The 26,011-nt window shown below is 36.6% G+C and overlaps 1 protein-coding gene across 5 annotated transcripts in view; it reads right to left on the bottom strand.

Moving 5' to 3' along the window:
* Positions 1 to 1,591: 1,591 nt before the first annotated feature.
* The window catches only part of TGFBR1 (transforming growth factor beta receptor 1), a 69,454-nt gene continuing 45,034 nt past the window's right edge, over positions 1,592 to 26,011 (bottom strand). For 3 of the 5 annotated variants that reach the window (XM_019949013.3, XM_019949014.3, XM_073806333.1), the window contains exons 4-9: positions 25,627 to 25,857; positions 21,452 to 21,619; positions 19,520 to 19,676; positions 9,992 to 10,116; positions 8,857 to 8,987; positions 1,592 to 5,870 (exon numbers count right to left, since the gene is read on the bottom strand). In XM_019949013.3, the coding sequence (XP_019804572.1) occupies positions 5,745 to 5,870; positions 8,857 to 8,987; positions 9,992 to 10,116; positions 19,520 to 19,676; positions 21,452 to 21,619; positions 25,627 to 25,857 (938 nt within the window). In that variant the 3' untranslated portion in view covers positions 1,592 to 5,744. The remainder of the gene's footprint in view (positions 5,871 to 8,856; positions 8,988 to 9,991; positions 10,117 to 19,519; positions 19,677 to 21,451; positions 21,620 to 25,626; positions 25,858 to 26,011) is intronic. The other 2 variants (XM_019949015.3, XM_073806332.1) reach the window with 1 other exon arrangement.

The following is a 26,011-nucleotide window of genomic DNA, read 5'->3' as shown; positions in this document are numbered from 1 at the left end:
ATGGAACTGAATTCTGCCAACAACCTGAATAAGCTTGGAAGTCAATTCATCCTGAGCCTCCAGAAAGGAATGTAGCACACCCAATGCATTGATTTTTTTTTTTTTTTGGACTTCCGAAATATGCAGCAGAGAATCAACTGAGCCACATTATACCTGGACTTCAGAAATGTGACATCATCATAAGTAGGTGTTATTTTAAGTCAGTACATTTGTAGTAATTTGTTACAGCAGCAATACCTTTATACAGTCTTTTATCTTTCCCATTTCCAGTACTTTTTATTTCATTCTGTGGATTCAAGTTACCACCTGGTATCATTTTCATTCTGAAGAATTTCTTTTAGTATTTCCTGTAAGGTAGATCTACAGAGAACAAATCATTTTAGTCTTACTTTGCCACTTTTTTTCTTTTTTTGGTTTTCATTTTTGAAAGCTGGTTTAGTTGTATCCAAATCCTGTAATTCTCAACAGTCTAGGGTCCCTTTCCCTTCTTTGAAATACTTTAAGTTGCCAATATCCCTTTATAATTCTATTCTTTCATAATAGGAAAGAAAATAGTCATCTTAAGTTTCTTCTTTTTTCCATTTCTCTACAACTCACACTAAGAATCCTTTATTTCCACAATGATTTAATATTATTTAACTGAATATTTTCTAACTCGTAGAAGTCATACATGGCTGAGCCCTAGCTTTTGTAACATCAGATTTTCTACTCACTTTTTTGGAATAGCCCCACTGTTTTCTAAATCCTCAATTATGAAACAAAAAAAGCAGAGTTGCAGGCCATATATGTAAAATCACTTTCTCCAAATTACGAAACCCCAGGGGCAGAAGAGGTGATAAAGAGATAAAGCTAGTTCTGCTTTCTCTGAATCTATATAATGTTTTAAAAATAATCTTACTTTCTTCTAACTTCCAACAAAAGCTCTACCTCCTAGTGATACGTCTTTATTATGAAGAGAAAAAAAAATCCCTAAATCCAGTCTCTGAATTGAAGTGACTAGTCTTTAATGCAAGAACAATCTCATCTGCAAAACCTCTCCCAGAGTCCATCGAGGGCTTGGGGATGACATCTCCCCTCTCTACCACTACTTCCTTAGTTCTTTTATCAGCCAAGTTCTCACTCCCAGGAGACTGTTCAAATCTACTTAAAAAAACAAAAAACAGAACAAACAAAACTTATTTCTACAAATTATTTCTCACAAATCCTTAAATTAGGAAAAGAAGGAAAAATAAGGTAAAACTTAGAAGATGAAAATACTCTAAATTTCCTTTGAAAATCATTGAAAAACTTAAACACCACTTTAACACAAACTTAGCAAAATCTGCTGAGCCAGAGGCAAAGCAGTTCACATGTAGACATGTCCCATCCTGTCCACTGACAGATCAATAACCTCCAAGCATGTGGAAAGAAGCCTCCACACACACAGATGCACCTGTGTGCACCTGTGGGGACTTCTCAAACATGTTTTGATACTGTAACCTGTACCAGGTAGTCATCCAAAGATTCTAGTCTCTATTTACAGCAACTGCATTTCATAACAGCATGGCTCACTCCAATATACACACTTTATTTTAAATTATGCCACTAGCACTTGGGAAAAAAAGTAATTTATTTGCATTGCTTCCATTTTTCTACTGTAGTGTTAGGACTTGACATAAGCATTATTCCTCTACTTCCTATTTACAGTTCATTCAGAATATTACTACAAATACAATATACAGTTTAAAAAAACTTATGGGGAACTGCAGTTTTTGTATTTTCTCTCCTCTTTAGAGGAGAAATCTCAAAATCATCCAACTTAAATGAAAATTTATATGGACATTTTCTGTACACATCTTATAGGCCAGAGATTACAGTGATAAAGCCAAAAGGATTTTGCACAAATACAATAAAATATAGAAATCAAAGTATAGATGTTATTTGGGGTACAAATATAAACAATACAGTACCATTTGAGTAATTTAGCAACATAATACTCATACTTTATAGAAATAAAACTGCAAACCTGGAGAATGCTCTGACAAATATTAAACATCATATATACAATGAGGTAAATGTACCTTGGTCTCTCAAGAGGTAATTTAAGTTTAAAGCAATTGACATTTTGAAGCATCTCCTTGACATATAAAGAAATACCAAACACCCCATTCCATTGGCACAATGTGAAAAAGGGATATCAAAACATGGTTCATGATATTCAATTCACAAAATTCATTTAAAAATGAAAACATTCACTGAAGTTCTTTTTAAGCTTTAAGAAACTGGTTGAATGTTATTAACCACATTTTTTAAAGTTTACAATTACAAATAAGACTGCATAATAGGGTTGAAAAGTTTAAATGTACTGACAATCCTCAGAATGTCCTAGAAGTCCAGCATTTCTAGAGAGAGGGCCCATGGGCATCCCAGCATTACAAAACACTCAAGAAGCTGTAGTACATATTATGAGCTATTCTTTAGACTCTCAAAAACATCTGAATTGGCAATTTCTGCCAAGCTGTGACAGAACCAGTATTTGGACTCTCTACCATCTGAAGCCAGAACACTGCCATGGTCAAGAAACAGTTTACTTACAACCACTCTTTCAGTGCAGGCGTAAAAATAAACTCTTGATATGACATGTCTAATGGAATACTAATTTTGCTGTGCATTTTAATTAGCACTTTGCCATCTTGTTTTACAAAATATTCTGTATGTGACAGTTCTTTAATGTAGAGGAGGAAAAAAAAGGTAATCCATGTATGAGCTGCAAAATGGCCAAGTGACCAATGAAAGTTTTTAAGAACTGAAATTTGGAATTTCTGATGACCATGGCACTGTATCCTGACTCGAGGCACTTCCTGAGCACTATCGTTACAGCATAACTAGAGGCTCAGCTCTTTGGACCTTACCCTGTCCTATGGAAGATACAACTGGCTACTGCTTCATTGCCACAGCTACCACCTTGCTGCCATCCCAGTCTGAGTCAGGGACCAGCAGGAAGGCAGTTTGGGAGAGAGAGAGCTGAGATATTAAGAAAGGACCAGGAATGTCTACACCCCACTAGGTCATACCCGACCCCCATCCCCGTTCCTCTGGGGACACTAACAAAGTGGACGTGGACAGATAATTTGCCTGAAGGTATATTTTAGCCAAGCTGAAACTTGGAAAGTGAGCATCTGAAGATAGGCAGTATAAACAAAGGTTTGTGTTTTTAAATAATAAAATTCATTCTCAAATTTTTCTGCAGTTATAGCCACAGTAATCATGATCTATAAATCTTTTAAGTTACTTTCATTTTCAATACTAGCCAATTGGGGTTATCAAACCATCATTAGCCAAGAAAATGGAATTATCTAGAGTAACATGTAAACCCAATTTAGAACTAAATTCCAACTTTTAAAAAATTCCCTGATTCATCAAAAGTACATTTTATCCATTTAGGCAAGAACAGTAAAATTGTAACTTATTTTTTGACTTAATGAAGAATATCTTCAGCAAAAGTTGATTACCTTATATGAAAGTGAGAAATCATGTATCACAACTTTAAATCAGAGAAGAACTTTTGGTATGTTCTTAAAATTATATAAAAATAGCTTTAGTGATTAACATGCATTGGTCCCCTGGATTTCATAAAGCAGATCTGGTAGGCTTGTAAATGGCCAAAAAAATTTTTTAAAGTACCTGATCACAGAGCTAGAGATTAATAAACAGGAAATATAACACAATTACAAAAAACAAACCTCTCAAACTCACTCATTTGCTTTGATGAAATCATGGTAACTACAAAAACCCCTCAAATTTGGACTCAAAATATTAACCTCTAAACATATTTTCCTCATGACGTTTTTAAACACATAAAATTGACACTAAATTCCTATGTAATATGTCATTCATTCTGAAATTACTTTGGCTTTAAGACCAAATAGTCTTTCAGATTTGTTCTATGTATAAGAGATAAGACATTAACAGAATGCAGCTCAGTCAGCATAAGTGGCCACTATCTCTTACCAAAATACTGTACAGGTTATTCTGACCCTTTCATCAGGAAATTGATAGCACTATAAGGTGAACGTCTTGCCTCACAGCTATGATAGGTTCCCCACCCCCACCCCCAGATTAAGATCACAGTGATAAAGAGGACTTCGAAAACTGTAAAAATCTTGCAGACTTTCTAACACTGGAAGTAAAACCAGTTATTATAAGCTAGTTTCAACTTAATGTGAGAAGACCATGACAAATTTGCCTTAAACATTTAATTTGACCAAAAACATCTGTAAATGGAGAACCTCTCCTCAGAATATTCCTTAGCTACCACTTTCCCAAATATCAAGGGTGCACCGAATTCATTCCATAACCAGGTGAATTAGGCATTTGCAGTATCTGCACAGAGAAGGAAAGACTGAATTAAAAGCTGCCTTCCTTAAAGTGTAGTGAGACCTCAAAACCACACTAACTCTAACCTTAGGTACAAAGACAGAAAATCCACAGAACATTGACTCCTACACAACAAATGTGACTCTCTCACACACTGTTATCCACATTATTAACTACCTTTACCTTCCAAGAAAAAGGCCTATCATTTAACATTAACCATATTCTAATTTTAAACGTAGCTCATTTCTTAAAAAAATAACACTGTCTTTGATCAGATAAAGAAAAAAAATGGCTTACAGAATGCCACACAACTTTTCACAAGCAGCTAGACAAACTTTCCCTTTAGAAAAATTAGTCTGTATGCTACAGATTTTAAATTATTAAAGTACTATAAGCATCTAGAGTGCCACTTGATTCTTTTAAAGTATACTTAGACAACACAATTAAAATGCAAAAGCGTGACGTGAGAATATTCAAACATGACCATGATAACAATTTACCAATTAATGCCACTTCATTTCTTTAGTGGTTTAAGCACATTTTGGTAGGAAAAAGGCATTTTCAAAATGGAATACCAAATGACATACCAGAAAAACTCTTCCAAAAAACAAAACAGAAAAAGTCTGGGTTATCCAGGTAAATAAACTTTTGAATTAAAACACTACACGTTTTAACACACAGAGACAGACTTTAAGCAGTTCTACTCATTTCCATTAGAAAGACACAGAGGTGGCACTTACTGGTATAGTACAATCCCATTTTGAAGGCATGTAATGTTCTGAATATGTGAAAGAACAATAATAATATACAAAATACAATTGCATAAATTATGTTCCTCACTACTATATGAGGTCATTTTTAGACTCAAGATAAGAGTTTTATAAGTGTTAGTTTTAAGATCCTGAAAATTATAGAACAGTACATTCAAAGTCTGCATCAAGGAAACTCTTTAGTGGTTCAGAATCCTCTGAGAATGTACTAACCAGGAGTAAATCACTTTCTTTAAAAATAAGAAATGTTTCATATAACTCAGCAATTCAGCTCCTTTACCCTTAAAGATGATCTTCAGCACAGCAGAGTTACCTAAAGTTAAGACCAGCAATCATTTAAAAAAACGTTTTGTGTTAATAAAAAATAAAGGTAGACCACACAACATTTTGTTAACTGTCCTGGGAAAGAATCGTTCATAGTGCACAGAAAGGACCCCACATGGCTGTTTCCTGGGTCCAAAGAAATCCTGGGACGTTTTTAATTGACCTTATTACATTGTTGCAAAAGGAAGCAATATCCTTCTGTTCCCTCTCAGTGAGGTAGAACAACTGACCTCCCAAATTAAAACCCAGGAGCAGATCTGAAGAAAAAGTAGAGTTCAGGCAAAGCCGCAGAATTTACATTTTGATGCCTTCCTGCTGACTGAGCTGTGATAATGTTTTCTTAATCCGCAGAGCTGTAAGCCTAGCTGCTCCATTGGCATACCAACATTCTCTCATAATTTTAGCCATCACTCTCAAGGCCTACAAGAAAAGACAAGAAAGATCATTAACGCATGCACCACTTTTCACTGATTTGGATAATAATCTTTACCTGTAAATTTTCTTTTAAAATAACATATATACAAGTATTTCTGTTTCAGCATTACTTGTAATAGCAAGTGAGTAGAAATGACCTAAATACCCATCAACAGGGTACTGGTGCCAGGAGCTGGAAAGCAGATGGACAAGGGGTGATTTACTTTGTAGACTGAAAAGGCTGAATACTAAAGCAGAGTTGTTCAAGGCAAAGAAGGAACCTGACTCACCATGAAATGTCCCCCAGAAGTGAGGAATTAACTGCATCAAGTACCCCTGGGGTGGAGTTCAGGCTAAAAATAGGATCAGCCAAAGGAGCTAGAACCCCAGATAGCTGCCCCCCCGCCCCCTGCCCAACCTCACACAGCTGGGTGACTGCCCTACCCCCACCCCAGCAGAAGTCGAGAGGTTCGCACCTGAGAGAGTAGAACTGAGATTTCTGTCTTGGGGAACATGGCGAAGTTCCACACTGACAACACACTGAACGCTAAGACCATAAACTTTCTTCCGAAAACACGGCCACTGACTTTACATAATCCTCCAGGTAAGAGACTGGAAGAGTCTTTCGCCCAAGAGGAAAAGCCTGAAGAGACTGACATCAGTGGTTCCCCAAGGAAGCAACCCAGTTACATCATGCTCACATCACAGTTGATGACGATAAGCTCCATTCGTGTGCACAAAGCTTCCCATCAGCTTTCAGTGCCCCTTTTATACATGAAGAGTATGAGCTTGATCAAACATTTGAGGAAAGTAATATGAAATGCAGAAGTTGACAAAAACAGAAAAAAGCACCTTGGAGAAAACAGAAGGTGTATAGAAAGAAGACAGTATCAACAATCTATCATTAATATCCTCAAAGAGATAAAAGAAAACACTGATATTGGACTTATCGATAATTTTTTGGGTTTTGTTTGGTTTTAGAAAAACTTTACAGAACTAGAAGATAAACCTGAATAATAATAATAAAAAACTCAAAAGATAAAAGCTGATACATCTCCCAGAAAGTTGAGAAAAAAAACCCCAAAGAGATGGATAATAGGAGGGAAAAGATAAGAAAATTAGAATGCCTGTTCAGGACATCTACATTCATAACCAGAGTTGAACAAAAAGAACAGAGGAAAATGGAAAGGAACACATCAAGGAAATACTTGAGGAAAATTCCCTAGAAATGAACATTTGTTTCCAGATAAAAATGACCAAGGGCCCAGCCCATACATGAATTCATCCAACAAACTGAGTGCCTGTAGTCTACTAGATAACCATCCTAGGTGTTAGGGAACTAACAGCAGTGAACTAACAGACAAAATTTCTGCTCTCATAAAGCTGATATTCTAGAAGGCTTAAGCATATAATTAATAAATAAGCAAAATACATGGACTGTCAATGGTAAGTGTTAAGGAGAAACATCGTTTAGAGAAGGAGATAAAATATGCCAGGGAAGGAAGGTGCTATTTTAAATAGGTTGAGAGGTAATGTCTCACTGACAAGGTAACATCTGAGCAGAGAGCTGAGAGAGGGGGAAAATGAGCAAACCAAGAAACAGGAAGATGTGGGATCCAGGAAGGAGGATTCACCATAAAAGAGGCAAAGGGAATCACGGGTGAAAGGTGAGGGATATCCCAAGATGAAAGCTGGCCTAGAGAACAACCAGTCCAGACTGGAAAAAGTCAGACGGTTCTGAAGATACTTCTGTAGGTATCCTATCAGTTTCAAATTCTTGATGTGTTTCAGCTATTGAGAGATTTGTAAAACCCTAGAAAAGTGAAAGATTGAGTTAGTGATAAGTGCATAGAAAACTAGCCAAATGGAGAAAAAACCAAAAATGCCAGTGATGGCATTAATTCAGCATGCTGTGAGAGTAAGTGCAAATTGCATGTGCATTTTTAATGTTAACTGCTAACTCTCCTTCATGCTTAAAAAGCCATCTGTTTAATACTAATCTGCTCTAATCACTGAATGAGTACATGAGTAATTCCAATTTGTAACTGCTTTGTAGTATCAAGATCAAATTTTTACAAGACAAGATCTAGCCCAATTCCATTCGTTAAAACATGCAGATTCTGTGAGCACACAATATATTTTATCTGGGCCTGGATACTTGATTTGGTTGGAGGTAGCCAAGGAACTCTCTTGATGTCAAAGGTGTCTACTAAGGCCTACATTATTTTAAGATGTAAAATCAACTACTTAAGTAACCAGCTTTTTATTCTTCCTAAACTACAAAACATCAAATCTGGAGGGAAATGCTTTGTTTCACCAATATTATAATAGTATTATAATAGTAACAGCCAGCAATTAAGGACAGATTAAATAAAATTTTTCTTATGAATTCTTTAAAGGTACAACTACAAAAATATTTCTAAAACTTTTTGTAAGAGCTGGGATTGAAAAGCTCAGGCACTGCTGTAAAGCACTTTCCCCAAATTCCTGGTGAATAGTCATATGGGCAGTGAGATGAATAAAATGTAAAATCATCTGAACCATCTTCATAATCATCCAAATCTCTCATTTTACAAAAAGGCGTATTAAGGTCCAGAAAACAGAAGTGGTTTGCCCAAAGTCAGACTCTGAAATGGTAGCCAGGCTGATCTAGAATACAGGCCTCCTAATTCCATCCAGCACTCATCCCACTATTCTGGGCTGCCCTGATTGAAGGGAAGCTTTAATTAAACATGTAGGAGGCTTGTTTCATTGGCAGATCTAAACACTGTTCTGATACACTAATGGCCACTGAAAACGTTCCACAGCCCTTTCAATATACTTAAAATTGAACATAAAAAACAAATTATTCTACTTTTACTCACTGGTTTAACAGCCATGAAAAATAAAGGAATGGGGATTCTTAATGTCTGTTTTCCTTAAAGTAGCAAATTTCCACTTACTAACCAGAAGCAGTTTAGAGAACTGTGTAGTATCCAAAATAAATACTCACTTCACAGCTCTGCCATCTGTTTGGAATATTTGGCCTTAACTTCTGTTCACAAACAACTTTTCTCATTTCTTCAACTGATGGATCAGAAGGTACAAGATCATAATAAGGCAGCTGGTAATCTTCATGAATTCCTACATTGGTAGAGAAAAAAAAATCTATTTTGAAGGATTTACTCAGATAATGTCAGAGCATTCTTTGACCAGACAGAAAAAGAACAGCTGAGAGTCCTGTTACAGTGTCCCATTACTAAATCAGGTAAATGGAACACAGCTTACAGACTGCAGTCTCTCATCCACATCTCCATCAACAACCCACCTCCTTGAGTCAGTACTGAGCCCACACCTTGAAACTAAGTATTGCCATGGGATCAGCAAAGGCTATTTTAATGATGGTTAACTATGAGCTGTGATGACGAGATTTTCTCCCAGAACCCTAATGCGCAAGAAATGAAACCTTTTATTCTACAAGTGCACAGCCTCTCAGTTGGTACGGGGATACACACACTCTATCACTAAGGTGTGAATCTTACAAGGCAAGCCTGAGGTGCAAGTCCCTTCCTCTACTTGCATCTGTCAATAACCTGTCCTATTTGCTACTCCACCCCTCACTGCCTCAAAACCCTGAGGCACTAGTCTGGTGAGCCTGGTCCTCAAGGATAAGAGACTATTTCTCAAGTAAACATTGAAAGTGCTCAGTCTAACACAAACTTACTTTAAAAAAGTAATGCAACGCAGTATATGTATTCTGTATATGTAATTTCCAGCTCTCAAGATTGAGAAAATAACCATAATCTCAGGGGGAAAAAATCAGTCTGACTCAGGTACATGCTAGAAATAGCTTCCTGGGTGGCCTCTCAAGTAGTCATCCATTCTAAGTATCTATATTGCAACATAACAAGGGGTTGGTTTCTGTTGCTTCCCAAAATTCAAGTGGAAATAGAAAAAGACTACACTGGAATAAAGCTGTGTATTAGGATAAAACTATACACTAGGATAAAGCATGTCATGTCATTTATCTCTTTCATTTTTTCTGGCACTCTCAGTGATCACTGGGTAAACAATTTCATTCAATAAAAAAGGCAATTCTTGAACCACTTGTTCATGACAAAATGTTGGGGGAGGGGAGAGAGATTTACCACCAATGGAACATCGTCGAGCTATTTCCCAGAATACTAGTCCCATTGCATAGATGTCAGCACGTTTGAAGGATTCAAAGTGTTTCATATTTATGGAATCATCTAGAACTTCAGGGGCCATGTACCTAAAAAAGAAGTCAGCATTTTATTTTATGTAATAGTGACATTACTTTTAAACTGTTTCATAAACTTCCTTTTACTCCTGGGGGGGAGGTGGGGGGAGGGTCAATATTAATTTTGACCTTTTCCCCCTTTCACTATGCTTCTGCTGTTTTTTAAATTTAAAAATAAATTTTAATTGAAGTATAGTTGATTTACAATATTGTGTTAATCACTTTGCTATACAACAGAAATTCAGTTATGCATATATATATTCTTATTTAAATATTCTTTCCCATTATGGTTTATCATAGTATACTGCATATAGTTCTCTGTTCTATACAGTAGGACGTTGTTGTTTATCCATTCCACATATAATAGCTTACACCTGCTCACCCCAACCTCCCGCTCCATCCTTCTCCCAACGCCCTCCCCCTTGGCAACCACAAGTCTGTTCTCTTTGTCCCTGAATCTGGTTCTGTTTCGTAGATAGGATTATTTGTCATATTTTAGATTCCACATATAAGTGATATCATATGGTATTTGTCTTTCTCTTTCTGACTTGCTTCACTTAGTATGATAATCTCTAGTTGCATCCATGTTGCTGCAAATGGCATTATTTTGTTCTTTTTCATGGCTGAGCAGTATTCCATTGTATCTGTATACCACATCTTCATTATCCATTCATCTGTCGATGGCCATTTAGGTTGTTTCCATGTTTTGGCTATTTTAAATAGTGCTGGTATGAACACAGGGGTGCATGTATCTTTTTTGATTAGTTTTTTCTGGATATATGCCCTGCAGTGGGATTGCTGGATCATATGATAATTCTGTTTTTAGTTTTCTCCATACTGTTTTCCATAGTGACTGTACCAACTTACATTATTCCCACCAACAGTGGAGGGTTCTGTTTTCTCCACATCCTCTCCAGCATTTTTTATTTGTAGAGTTTTTAATGATGGCCATTCTGACTGGTGTGAGGTAGTACCTCACTGTAGTTTTGATTTGCATTTCTCTAATAATTAGTGAAATTGAGCATCTTCTCATGTGCCTGTTGGCCATTTGTATTTCTTCCCTGGAGAAATGCACATTTAGGTCTTCTGCCCATTTTTCGATTGGGTTGTTTTGTTGTTGAGTTGTATGAGCTGTTTGTATATTTTGGAAATTAAGCCCTTGTTAGTCGCATCATTTGCAAATATTTTCTCCCATTCTGTAGCTTGTCTTTTCATTTTTTTAATGGTTCCTTTCCTGTGCAACAGCTTGGAAGTTTGACTAGGTCCCGTTTCTTTGTTTTTATTTCTACTGCCTAGGGAGACTGACCTAAGAAAACACTGGTGTAATTTATGTCAGAGAATGTTTTGTCTGTGATCTCTTCAAGGAGTTTTTGGTGTAATGTCTTATGTTTAAGTCTTTAAGCCACTTTGAGTTTTATTTTTGTGTATGGTGAGAGGGTGTGTTCTAACTTCATCAATTTACATGCAGCTGTCCAACTTTTCCAACACCACTTGCTGAAGGAGAGTCTTTTTTCCATTGTATATTATTGTCTCCTTTGTCGAAGATTAATTGACTGTAGTGGTGTGGGTTTATCTCTGGGCTCTCTATTCTGTACCACTGATCCATATGTCTGTTTTTGTGCCAATACCATGCTGTTTTGATTACTGTAGCTTTGTAGTACTGTCTGAAGTCTGGGAGGGTTATGCTTCCTGCTTTGTTCTTTTTCTTCAGGATTGCTTTGAAAATTCTGAGTCTTTTATGGTTCCATATAAATTTTAGGATTATTCTAGTTCTGTGAAAAACGTCATGAGTAATTTTGTAGGGATTGCATTAAATCTGTAGATTGCTTTGGGTAGTATGGCCATTTTAACAATATTCTTCCAATCCAAGTGCATGGGATATCTTTCCATTTCTTTGAATCATCTTCAGTTTCCTTTATTAATGTTTTAGAGTTCTCAAGTCTTTCACCTCCTTGGGCAGGTTTATTCCTAAGCATTTTATTTTTTATTTTTTCGCGGTACGCGGGCCTCTCTCACTGTTGTGGCCTCTCCCATTGCGGAGCACAGGCTCTGAACGCGCAGGCTCAGTGGCCATGGCTCACAGGCCTAGCCGCCCTGCGGCATGTGGGATCCTCCCGGACTGGGGCATGAACCCGTGTCCCCTGCATCGGCAGGCGGACTCTCAACCACTGCACCACCAGGGAAGCCCCTAAGTATTTTATTTTTGAGGGTGCAATTTTGAAAGTTTTTTGTTTTTTGTTTTTAACATTCCCTTCCTGATGTTTTATTGTTAGTGTAAAGAAATGCAACCGGTTTCTGTATGTTAATCTTGTATCCTGCTACCTTGCTGAATTCACTTATCAGTTCTAGTAATCGATGTGTGGAGTCTTCAGGATTTTCTATATGTAGAATCATGTCATCTGCATATAATGACAACTTTACCTCTTCCCTTCCAATTTGGATATCTTTTATTTCTTTTTCTTGTCTGATTGCTGTGGCTAGGACTACCAATACCAGGTTGAATAAAAGAGGTGTGAGTGGACATCCTTGTCTTGTTCCAGATTTTAGTGGGAAGGCTTTCAGCTTTTCACCACTGAGTATTATATTGGCTGTGGGTTTGTCATAAATAGCTTTTGTTATGTTCCCTCTGTACCCACATTGGTAAGAGTTTTTTTTTATCATGAATGGAATTTTGTCAAATGCTTTTTCTGCATCTATTGAGACAATCATGCAGTTTTTGTCTTTTCTTTTGTTCATGTGGTGTATCACATTGATTTGTGAATGTTGAACCATGCTTGTGAACTTGCAGTGAATCCCACTTGGTCATGGTGTATGGTCTTTTTTGTGTGTTTTGGATTCAGTCTGCTAATACTTTGTTGAGAATTTTTGCATCTATATTCATCAATGATATTGGCCTGTAATTTTCTTTTTTGCTGGTGTATTTGTCTGGTTTTGGTATCAGGGTGATGGTGGCTTCATACAGTGTCTTTGGGAGTGTTCTCTTCAATTTTTGGAAGAGTTGGAAGGATCAATGTAAGTTCTTCTTTGTATGGTAGAATTCACCTGTGGAGCCTTTGGTCCTGGACTTTTGTTTGTAGGGAGTTTTTAAATTACAGATTGTTTCACCTCTAATGATCAGTCTGTTCAAATTATCTATTTTTTTATTGGAATGTAACTGCTTTACAATGTTGTGTTAGTTTCTGCTCTACAACAAAGTGAATCAGCTGTATGTATCTATTTCTTTTTGATTCAGTTTTGGTGGGCTGTATGTTTCTAGAAACTTGTCCATTTCTTCTAGGTTGTCAAATTTGTTGGCATTTAATTGTTCACAGTATTCCCTTATGGTTTTTTGTATTTCTGCAGTATCAGTTGTTATGTCTGTCTCCTTTTTCATTTACTTTATTTGGATTCTCTCTTTTCTTCTTGGTGAGCCTGGCCAGAGGTTTGTCAATTTTGATTATCCTTTCAAAGAACCAGCTCTTGGTTGTATTGATTTTTTTCTATTTTTTTAAAAAAATCTCTATTTTATTTAAAATCTCTTATTTTTCCCTCTGATCTTTATTACTTCCTTCCTTCTGCTCTCAGGTTTTGTTTGTTCTCCTTTTTCCTTTTTTCTAATTCTTTTAAGTAGTAGGTTAGGATGTTTGAGATTTTTCTTGTTTTTTGAGCAAGGTCTGTATTGCTATGAACTTCTAAGAACTGCTTTTGCTGCCATCCCATAGATTTTGTATGGTTGTGTTTTGTCATCTGTCTCAAGGTATTTTTAAAAATATTTATTTTATTTATTTTGGCTGCGCTGGGTCTTAGCTGTGGCACGCAGGATCTTTAGTTGTGGCATGCAGACTTAGTTGCGGCTTGTGGACTTCTTAGTTACAGCATGCAGACTTCTTAGTTGCAGCATGCATGTGGGATCTAGCTTCCTGGCCAGGGATCGAACCCAGACCCCCTGCATTGGGAGTGCGGAGCCTTACCCATTGGACTACCAGAGAAGTCCCTCAAGGTATTTTAAAATTTCCTCTCTGATTTCATCATTGACCCATTGGTTTTTTAGTAGCATGCTATTGAGTCTCCATGTAATCTTTTTTTTTTTTCTCATTTCTTTTCTGTGGTTGATTTCTAGTTTCATGCTGCAGTGGTCAGAAAAGATGTTTGAGATAATTTCTATACTCTTAAATTTGTTGAGGCTTGTTTTATGCCCTAGTAATGTGGTCAACCCTAGAGAATGTTCCATGTGCACTTGAAAAGAATGTTTATTCTGGTTTTTTTTTTTAATGTAATGTCCTGAAAATGTCAATTAAGCCTAACTGTTCTATTGTGTCATTTAGGATCTCTGTTGCCTTATTGATCTTCTATCTAGAAGATATCTCCATTGATGTGAATGGGGTGTTAAAGTCTCCTACTATTATTGTATTCCCATCAGTTTCTCCCTTTATGTCTGTTAGTATTTGTTTTATGTATTTAGGTACTCCTATATTATTAGGTGCATATATGTTGTCAAGTATAAAATCCTCTTCCTGTATCGATCCTTTTATCATTATATAGTGTCCTTCTCTATCTTTCTTTATGGGCTTTGTTTGAAAGTCTATTTTGTCTGATATGAGTATCGCAACCTCCCCTTTCTTTTCATTTTCATTTGCATGAAATCTTTTTCCATCCCCTCACTTTTCAATCTATGTGTGTCCTTTGCCCTAAAGTGGGTCTCTTGTAGGCAGCATATTGTAGGCTCTTGTTTTTTTCTATCAAATCTGCCACTCTTTTTTTCTATTTAAAAAAATTTATTTTATTCTTGTTGATTTACAATGTTGTTAATTTCTACTGTACAGCAAAGTGATTCAGATATACACATATATATATATATATATTTTCATATTCTTTTCCATTATGGTTTACCACAGGATATTGAGAGATCTCTTTTTTTGAGAGAGAGTATATTTTTGTTATTTTTTAATTTAATTTTTTATTTTATACTTGGGTACAGTTGATATACAATGTTGTGTTAATTTCAGGTGTACAGCAAAGTTGTTCAGTTAATATATATATCCATTCTTTTTCAGATTCTTTACCCATATAGGTTATCACAGAGTACTGAGTAGAGTTCCTTGTGCTACACAGTAGGTTCTTATTGATTATCTGTTTTATATATAGTATTGTGTATGTTAATCCCAACCTCCTGATTTATCACTCCCCCCTACCTTTCCCCTTTGGTAACCATAAATTTGTTTTCTAAGTCTGTGAGTCTGTTTCTACTTTGTAAATAAGTTCATTTGTATCATTTTTTAAATTGCACATATAAGTGATATCATATGATATTTGTCTTTTTCTGTCTGACTTACTTCACTTAGTATGATAATCTCTAGGTCCATCCATGTTGCTGCAAATGGCATTATTTCGTTCTTTTTAATGGCTAATGGTCCATTGTGTGTGTGTGTGTATATGTATATATACATGTGTGTGTGTGAATACACACACACCCCACATCTTTTTTATCCATTCTTCTGTCAATGGACATTTAGACTGCTTCCATGTCTTGGCTATTTTAAATAGTGCTGCAATGAACATTGGGATGCATGTATCTTTTTGAATCATGGTTTTCTTGGATATATGCCCAGGAGTGAGATTGCTGGATCATATACTAGTTCTATTTTTAGTTTTTTTAGGGAACCTCCATACTGTTCTCCATGGTGGTTGTACCAATTTACATTCCCACCAGCAGTTGTAGGAGGGGTCCCTTTTCTCCACATCCTCTCCAGCATTTATGGTTTGTAGATTTTTTTGATGATGGCCATTCTGACTGGTGTGAGGTGATACCTCATTGTAGTTTTGATTTGCTTTTCTCTAATAATTAGCTGAGCATCTTTTCATGTGCCTCTTGGCCATCTGTATGTCTTCTTTGGAGAAATATCAATTTAGGTCTTCCACCCATTTTTTGATTGGGTTGCTTTTTTTGATAGTGAGCCATATGAGCTGTTTGTAAATTTTAGAGACTAAGCCCTTGTCCATTGCATAGTTTGCAAATATTTTCTCCCATTCTGTGGTTGTTTTTTTGTTTTGTTTATGGGTTCCTTTGCTGTGCAGAAGCTTACCACTCTGTCTTTTGATTGGAGCATTTAGTCCATTGGCATTTAAGTAGCTATTGATAGATATGTTATTCATTGCCATTTTGACCTTGTTTTCCTGTTGATTTTATATTTCTTCTTTGTCCTTTTCTATTATTTTTCCTTTTGTGATTTGATGATTTTCTCTTGTATTACACTGACATTCTCTTCTTTTTTGTTTCTGTCAATCTACTATATGTTTTTGATTTGTGTTTACTCTGTTTCTGAAATATATTAACCCCGTCCTATATCTACTTGCCTTAGACTGGTAGTCATACAGGCTCAAACACATCTAGGAAATGAAAAAAAAAAAAAAAAAATCTACATTTTCTTACCCTCCTTCCCCACATTTTATGAGTTTGATGTCCTCTTTTACATCTTCATGTTCATCCTTTTGCTGTTCATTGTGGTTACCATTACTTTCACAGAATTTTTTTTTTTAATCTGTGTGTGTACTGGCTTATTTAGGTAATTTGCTTTCCAATTGTGATTTTCTCTTCCCTATAGACTGTTACTCCTTTTCTATTTAGAGAAGACCTTTCAATATTCCCTTTAGGATAGCTTTAGTACTGCTGTATTCTTTTAGTTTTTTGCTTGTCTGAGAAATTCTTTCTCTCTCCTTCTATTCTCAATGATAATCTTGCTGGGTAGAGTATCCTAGGTTGCAGATTTTTCCCTTTCAGGACTTTGAATATATCTTGCTACTCCCTTCTGGCCTGCAACATTTCTGTAGAGAAATCAGCTGATAACTTTATGGGGGATCCCTTGTAATTAACTCTTTGTTTTTCTCTTGCTGCCTTTAGAATCCTCTCTTTTTGCCATTTTTATTATAATAGGTCGTCGTGTAGATCTGTTTGGGTTCACCTTGTTTGGGACCCTCTGTGCTTCCTGTACCTGGATATCTGTTTCCTTCCTTAGGTTTGGGAAGTTTTCAGTCATAATTTCTTCAAATACATTTTCGATCCCCTTTTCTCTTTCTTCCCCTTCTGGAATCCCTATTATGCCTAGATTGGCATGCTTTATATTATCCCATAGGTCTCTTTTTTTCATTTGTCTGTCTGCCATCCTGATTGGGTGATTTCCATATTCTATCTTCCAGTTCACTTACTCGTTCTTCTCAATTATTTATTCTGCTATTCATTGCCTTTAGTTTTCGTCTCAACAAGTGAGTTTTCTTCTAATTTTTCTTGGTTCCTCTTTATGGTTTCTAGTTCCTTTTTGTAGTACTCTGCATTTCTGTTGATAGCCTTTCTTAATTCCTTCAGTATTTCCACGATTTCCTTTTTGAAATCAGTGTCCCCTAGACCGAAGAGGTCTGTTTCATTGTTTGTTCTTTCAGGGGAATTCTAATGGTCTTTTAACTGGGAGTGGTTCCTCTGCTTCTTCACTTTACTTGTATTTCTTATTCGGTGAGTTTAGGAGAAACAGTTATTGATGGTGATCTTGGAAGACTGTTTATATGTGGGGGTGTCCCTGTGTACCTTGTGTGGGTTTAATACTTTTGGTGCAAGGGCTGTTTTTAGTATGGACGCCTGTCACCTCTTTCCTCATCATGTGCTGGCAGTTATCCCCTTGAAAGAGGGTGTGCAGATGTGGCGGCGGATGCCTGGTCCTGGGGTTGGTGGTGGTGGCAGCTCACGTGTGCCCCCAGAGCGCATGAGGGGAGCAGAGGCAGCTCACGATCGATCGCTCCTGGAGCCTGGGGTGGAGGGGTGGGGTATGTATTGTGACTGCTCCAGGAGTTTGTGTAGGCTGTGTCCTGCTGCCTGAGAGCTCATGCCAGGAAAAAGGCTGTAATGGTAGGTCCCAACCCTCCCCTCATGCACTGCCCACACAATGGCACCTGGCCTCTAAGGCAGCCCAGGCTTCCTCTGTGTATAACCTCAGGTGCAGTCAGTTGCACCAGCCTCCAGCCCCTTCAGACTGTTTCTACACAGCCCACCCCTGTCCTCTCCCTGGGTCTGATCTCTGAAGCTCAAGCTTCCACACATAACTGAGATCATATTAGACTCAAGAAAAATATTAAATATCCCAACTAGTTTGCAAATTAATGATGTCAACCAAATCCCATGAAAAGCTGAAACAGCAATTTTATGCTATCTGCCTTATGATCTAAGTTTCCAATGACCCACAAGTAATAACTGACTATCCTAGGTGTCCTAATGTACACCACCTACTTGGCTATGTACTATGTACTATATTTTAATCTAGAAGTCTTCTCACTAATACAGGATAAAAGGAAAGACAAAGACATACTCCAGGGAACAAAATAATAGATAAAAATGAATGCCAGTTCTCCTATTGATACCACCTTGCACAGTTCTGAGGCTTCAAAAGTCCCAGGACTCACAAAGACCTGCAGCAACCACTGCCTGGAACACTGAGTCAAGAGATCTGAGAGTCCCTGTCGAATCCATAAGTCACAAATACGACTGAGATAGAACATTGGCTCTATTCAAGTCCAAGGTAGCAGTTTGAAGATATGTGGTGGCAAATGCTGTGTGATACACAGAGCAAAGCCTTTTGGGTCAGAAAGGCCCAGGTTCAAATCTTGGCTCTTCAGCTTACCATCCATGAGGTTGGTTGGCCACATTACTTAACCTCCACAAGGCGGTTTCCTCATCTCTGAATTGAGGGTAGTGATACCTACCTAATTAGGTCCTTTGAGTACTCATAGACTCAACAAATATTTATTGAGGACTTACTATGTATTAGGCACAAATGGATGCTGGGAATACAAGGCTGCTCTCAAGCAGCTTATGATCCAATGGAATATACAGACAAATAAATGGACAGTTATAATGTGCTAAGTGCCTCAATGGTCCAAGTTCAGCATGCAGTGAGGGCCCTTGCCAACGACATCTAACAGTCCAGAAAAGGATTTCTATGAGAAAGGAAGACTAAGTACAAGCTAGGGAAATAAAAGCAGAAACTATGCTCTAGGATATAGCACATGGGAAAGTTTGAAGAGAGAAAGGCATGTTTTCAGGAGATAAAAATATGAAAACAGTTGGGCTAACTACAGCACAACATTTGTAGAGAATAATAAATGATATACATAAAAGACCCATTAAAATGATTGGGATATAGTAGGTACCCCATAAACATTAGCTACTATTATGATAACGGTAATATTTTCTGGAAAGGCCACCTTTCATCAGCAGTTACCTTTTTAAGTCAGGTAACCTTGGTTTCAGAGCAGGCAAGACCATGAGATCTTCTACCTGTGAGCAATCTAATAAAGTACAAGGTCAAGTTTCAGAAAAGATATGTATCTAGAAATGAGAAGGAAAAGAAGTCAATTTCAGAACATATTAATCACTGTGTAGCCATAAGTATACCTTTTTGTTCCCACTCTGTGGTTTGGAGCAATATCAATTGTATCTGTGGCCGAATCATGTCTTACTGCCAGTCCCAAGTCTGCAATACAGCAAGTTCCATTCTTCTTTACCAAGATATTCTTTGATTTCAAATCCCTATGAGCAATGGCTGGTTTTCCTAAAGAAAGAAAAAAATTAAACATGGTTGCTTAAAGGGTAATACCAATCACAAATCTCACCTTTAGGTTCAAAAGCTTCTCCTCCCATCCCAGTGTCGAAGCATTTCAACCCCCATCACCGCAATACCTCAGCCATTACTAAACCACCTTAAGGGAATCATTACACAAAAAGTTGCTGAAATTACATTTCTTCAAAGAAAATGGATGATGCTCAAAAAATATAAGTCTAATATGCAAAGACTGGGGGTTAAAGATACTAGTTTGTTGATACCCTATGAATTTTTTACAGGAATCCTAGTCACTGATATTCGAATTCAAGAACCAAGAATCTCAATCACTTCCTTTGTCTATCAACTGGAATGTACTCACTAAATGTATAATACCTTAATACCACTAGAAAAAGTTGTACTATGCAGGGACTGTGTATTTTAATCTATTTATTTAGTCTTCTCACTAAAATGAAAAAAAATAAAAATTTAAAAATAATTTAAAAATAATTAAAATTAAAAAGTAATAATTACAATGTGGAAAACTTGGAACCCTCAGAGACTGCTGATGGAAATGTAAAATAGTACAGGCACTTGGAAAAAAAAGTCTGGCAGTTTCACAAATCTTTAGAGTAACTATATGATCCAGTAATTCCACTCCCAGGTATATATCCAAGAGAACTGGAAACATGTCCACACAAAAACTTGTACAACAATGTTCATAGCAGCATTATTCATAACAGCCCAAAGTGGAAACAACCCATATGTCCATCACTGATGAATGGATACCCAAAATGTGGTATATCCATACAATGAAATATTACTCAGCCATAAAAAAGAATGAATTGCTGATAAATGCTGCAGCATGGCTGAACCTTGAAAATACACTAAGAGAAAGAAGCCAGTCACAAAAGATCACATATTGTATGATTCCTTTTGTATGCTATGTCCAGAATAAGCAAATCTATAGAGATGGAAAGTATATTAGAGGTTGCCTAAGGCTAAAGAGTTTGGGGGGAAATGGGGAATGACTGCTAAGAACTACAGGGTTCTTTTAAGATGATGAAAATGTTCTAAAACTGATTGTGGTGATAGCTGTACAACTCTGTGAATATACTAAAACCCACTGAATTGTATACCAAATGGGTAAATTATAACTCAATAAAGCTATTATAATCAACAATAATAAAATTTACAAAGATGGGGCTGGCTGAGATAGTAAAACAGCATGTGTGTTGTAAAGTTGGGAGTTGGGGGAGTCATCAGGTAGCAAGTGGATAATCATTACAGCAGAGAATATATTGGCATCTGATATCTTATATGGCACAAAAATCAAAGCATAAAAATTTCATAAACTTAGTATTCAATTTTTCAACTGTAAAACTGTCTCATGCAGTCTCCTTATCCTACGGTCAAATATAATTATTAGATAGCCAGATAGCATTTATGGAGCATGTTGATGTTTACAAAGCTTTTTCACATTCATATGGTACTGCACATAAACTAAATTCCAAAATCAAGATCCTCAAAAATCACAAGAAAGACTAAACGCTACTACTTTTAAGAACTTACAAAAATATCAGTATTGTTACAATGACTGGAGAATCTCTGAACAAATTCCCAGATTCATAACTCCACCTTAGATTTTCAACAGAAAGGTAAAATATTCTCATCTAAAAACTCATTTTAAATATCTCCAATTAAGCTGACTTCTTGCAAAAATTTTCTGAACAGACATTAGATCCATGGGAATTTAAAGCTTAAATAACAGGATTGCTTTGAGTTACCTTGGGTACCAACTATCTCCATGTGAAGATGGGCAAGTCCACTTGCTGTGGACAGAGCGAGTTTTATCATTCCTTCCACAGTAACTGTGTATCTGTTCAAGTAATCAAAAAGGGATCCATGCTCATGATAATCTGACACCAACCAGAGCTGAGTCCATGTACCATTGTCTGCCAAGTAGAATAACAATATTTCAGATGGGCTATAGAACATTTATGATTTATTCAAAAGTTATCATTTTTTACTCTCAATCCTGAGTCACACAACTGCAATATGTTGGTACCTCAAATTTGTATATATTTCTTTCATATTTTCTTATATTTCAGTTTTCTTATACTTTCACGTATGTATCCTTTAGATCCTTAAAGTAAGCCCCTTTAATCTTGAGATAAGGCAAGGATAACTAATCCCATTCAAGAGAGAGGGAATCATAGTTAAAAAATGGTGATGTTGAGTCCACACAGATGGTAGCAGGGCTGGGATAATGCTTCGAGGAATGCCTGGTTCAAGTTAGGTGCCTGGTTCAGGTTAGGTGCTCAACGATTGTTTCTGGAAGCGGGGAGGGAAACAAGGGAGGAGGGAGGGAAGAAGATGAGAAGTACCTGGAACCTAGTGTGGCTATAGTGGGAATGGAATATTATTGGAAACTGAAAGGGAGCTTAAATGAGAACTGCAAGCTTTAATGACAAACAGACTGTGTGTACCGTTCACAAAGAAGCCAGAAAAGATTACAATTCCAAGGTTTCCAGATTAGAAAAATATAAAAATAGTGGTATCACTGACACATGGGGAAGCTGAGACAGGAGCTAAAAATGTCATGAGGAGAAAAGGCTAGGACTGAACGCAGTTTTACACAAGGTGATTTTGAACCTCAACAACTAGGAATATGTGTCCTTCCAAAAGTTCATTTGTAAGCCAGTACATGAATTGGAAATGTATGTTCCCATGAGAATCATGGTAAAGGTTCTGGCTGGGCTTCTAGGCTAGGCTGGTCCACAAAAGCCAATTTAACCTAGGAGTAGCTGGCAAGTCATATATTTCACAAAATCATGAAAGCAAAAATATTACAACAATACTAGGAGGCAGGACAATTCAGTAAAAGATGCACACTTGGAGTCATTCTGACCTGGGTTGGAATCAGGGCCTGGCTGTCACTGACTACATGACCTCAGACAAGTTTCTTAACCAATGAGCCTTTGTTCCTTCTTTTACACAACAAGAATACCTTACTTTGTGAGACTACTAAGAAGATTTTAAAAATAGGATAATAGATTTTTAAAAAGCATTCAGTACAATGCATGGCACATAAGAACTTCCCCATTAGTTGTAAAACAAAAGAAAAACTGATTGACATAAAACAATTTGTATATTTTGAAGGTTGTTAATTGAAAGAAAGCAATTCTGATTAGAAAAGATTAAGGAATGAAATGTTTTCAGAAGATTCTGGAGGAGATTTCTGGGTATTTTCGAAAGGATTTAAATATTCATGATACTAGTTCTTTATCAACTTGTTTCTTCATAAACTTTGTAAACTGATTCTGTTCAAACTTATACCTTTCCTTGATACAGGTACATCACTAGCTTTATCTGCATGCTTATTAACCATACCTGAATTCAGAAAGGCTCACAAATACAAGAAATAAATAGGAACACAGCAAGATGGAAGAATGGGAGGTTTTCTGAGGTAAGTGACAAGAGAGGTGGAAGGAAGAAGGACATATTAGAGGCTATGCCCACATAAAGGGTTGTCTAAGGTGGAATTAACTAAATCAGTATGAGAAAGATAAAGAAAAGGGGAATAGGGGATGGAGGGGCTAGGTTCTAGGCAAAGTCCATTAACCCTGACAAAGAAGAAAGGAGGTGTAGGGAAAAGCCAGCAGGGTTGTCAGTTCCCATGGTAACCTCCAGATGACAGTAACAGCTTGGCTGCTGCCTGAGCAAAAGGGAAGAGTTCAGGGCACAGCAGCAGGAACATTTTGTGTCAGTTAGTGTGTTTACAACTTGGAACAAGCCTAAAACATGCTGGGCCTGGGTAAGGGTTGAACCTCAAAATGTATATTTGAAAGTCACCACTACCTACCATTGAGTTTGAAAGCAAAAATGTGGGTAAGTTCTTTGAGGGAGAAATTACTATTTGTAGAATTAGAGCCTTCATATGTATTAAGAAGAGTTTCAGAAAACAAAAACACCTATTAAGAAATAAGAAAGTCCAGAGTCACAGAAAACAAAGGTTGTTTTAAGGGTTGGGGGAGAAGCTAAATGGTGTCGAAGACAGAAGAAAGTGAAAACTAAGGACTTGGTCAGACTATGATCACTGCTTTTGTTTGTTTTGTTTTTAAATTAAGTAATACTGAATTGGTAGTATCTATTGATAATCCCTGCTTACATCCATCACCGCCCCTAAGTCACGAAAAGCAGATAATCACACTTATACACCTCCTGATTTGATGCAATAGAAAGAATATGTAGAACGTATATATTTTCAGGAAACCAATAAAATAATCAGATTCAGTCTCTAATTTTAACTACCAGTTTTCAAATTATACAAGGAGCAAGTTCAGAGATACTATAAGAATTCAATTAATGATAAGCCCTATAGGACAAACAATCCAGTTTCTTTAACAAATAAACTCCGAGAAGAAAAAGACAAAGGGTAACCCTAGTGATTTTAAGGGATTTAAGATAAATATCAACCAAATGCAATGGATCCTAAAGTGAATAACCAATTGTTAAAAAAAAAAAAAAAGGGGGAGACCACTGCAGAAATGTGAAACTGACTAGATATTTGATGGCATTTAAAAAATTGACAATGGTAGTATTGTTATGTTTCACAAAAAAAGATTCCCCATAATCTAAAGATACAAACATATTTATGGATGAAAAGATATGCTATCTGGGATTAGCTTCAAATAATTCAGAGGGGGCAGAGTAGGTGGAATCAGAGCTCAAATATGGTTGGCAGTGAGCTGATAATTGTTGAAGCTGGGTGATGGGGGTTCATTATACTATTCTCTGCTTTTCTATATACTGGAAATTTTCTATAAATAAAAGTTTAAAAAAACAAGTAATAAATGTTTGTTGTAAATAAATTTGAAAATACAGAGAAGCAAAAAGAAAAATCAAAATCACCCATGAACACAAACTGAGATTAAACATTGTTAATATTTCAAAGAAATAAATATTGTTGAAGAAAATGGGAAGGGAGAGAAGTAAAAAGATGACTATGGTTATGGCCTTTAAAAAAGATGATAGCATTTTTTTTAAAAAAATAGGAAAGCTGGGAAATACATTTGACTCAGGGTGGGTGTGATGAGAGTCGAGTTGTAATACTGTGTTGGCCAAAAAGTTCATTTGGGTTTTTCTGTAACATCTCATGGAAAATCCCAAATGAACTTTTTGGCCAACCCAATACAAGCCTCTGACAAAAGCTATAAAGGTACGATTGTGGGCACTACTATAATAACTGAAGCCAGGAAAGTAAATGAAGTGCAGTCTGAAGTCACTTTTCACTTTTCACAGTCACCTCTCATGCTGTCTACTGACATGGCTTCCTCACTTGCTTCAGCATCTGCCCCCAGGCCTCAAGCACCTGTGTACCACAGGCAAGAAAAGGTCCACATGGTTACTAAGGGCAAGGTGGTTTTGGAGAAACCATTTCTCTATTTAAGTGAGTTTACTTAAAAGATTAATCTATTTAGCCTAGCAATTTAAACACAGAATACACTGAGAAGTTATTCTTACTCTCCCTATACATAAGGTCATTAAGAAATATTAGAATGCCCTAATGGTCAGGAAGAGATTAAAAGGAAACATATGAGCTCTAGCCTATCTCAAAACTCTGGGCAACCAGAGTTGATAAATTTTTTTTCTACGTTATGACTATCCTCAGTAACTAACTTCCCAGAACCAAACAACAAAAGCATGTAACCTTTTTTTAAATAGCTCTTTACATTTTATAAAGCAATTAGAGGTTTAGGAGCATGTTGTCAAGAGTCAAGAAAATCTTTAAGAAGTTCTTGTTCCTAAAGGCTTCTAATATATTCTATTTTACTTAATAGGTCTAATTTATATTACAAACATCCATTTCTCATCAAATATGACAATGTTTAATAGTCTTCTTTGTGGAAAGGATTAAGTATATTTTGTAACACTCAAAGGAGAAGCAAATGTTACTCACCTTTATTGTCTGCTGCTATAAATCCCAAGATGTTTTCATGACGTAACATGACGGTCTGATAAATCTCTGCCTCACGGAACCATGAACGTTCTTCTCTAGAGGAGAATATTTTAACAGCAACTTCTTCTCCTCTCCATTTTCCTCGCCAAACTTCTCCAAAACGACCTTTGCCAATACTTTCTTGTAACACAATAGTTCTCGCAATTGTCCTCTGAACAAGCAATGGTAAACCTAAAGATAAAAATAAATAGTATTCGACACAAACAACCAATATCGGTACCTGTTTCTAACACCACGATAGGCGTTAAAAGAGTGACTCAGAAAGGTTTAACTCCTTAAAGGAACTTACAATCTCACTGAGGAAATATAGAGTAAATTTGCAAAA

The sequence above is a fragment of the Tursiops truncatus genome, chromosome 6 (genome assembly GCF_011762595.2).
Source record: "Tursiops truncatus isolate mTurTru1 chromosome 6, mTurTru1.mat.Y, whole genome shotgun sequence".
NCBI classification, from domain to species: Eukaryota; Metazoa; Chordata; class Mammalia; order Artiodactyla; family Delphinidae; genus Tursiops; species Tursiops truncatus.
The sequence above is the reverse complement of the archived record's forward strand: the minus strand, read 5'-3'. Positions and strand labels throughout refer to the sequence as shown.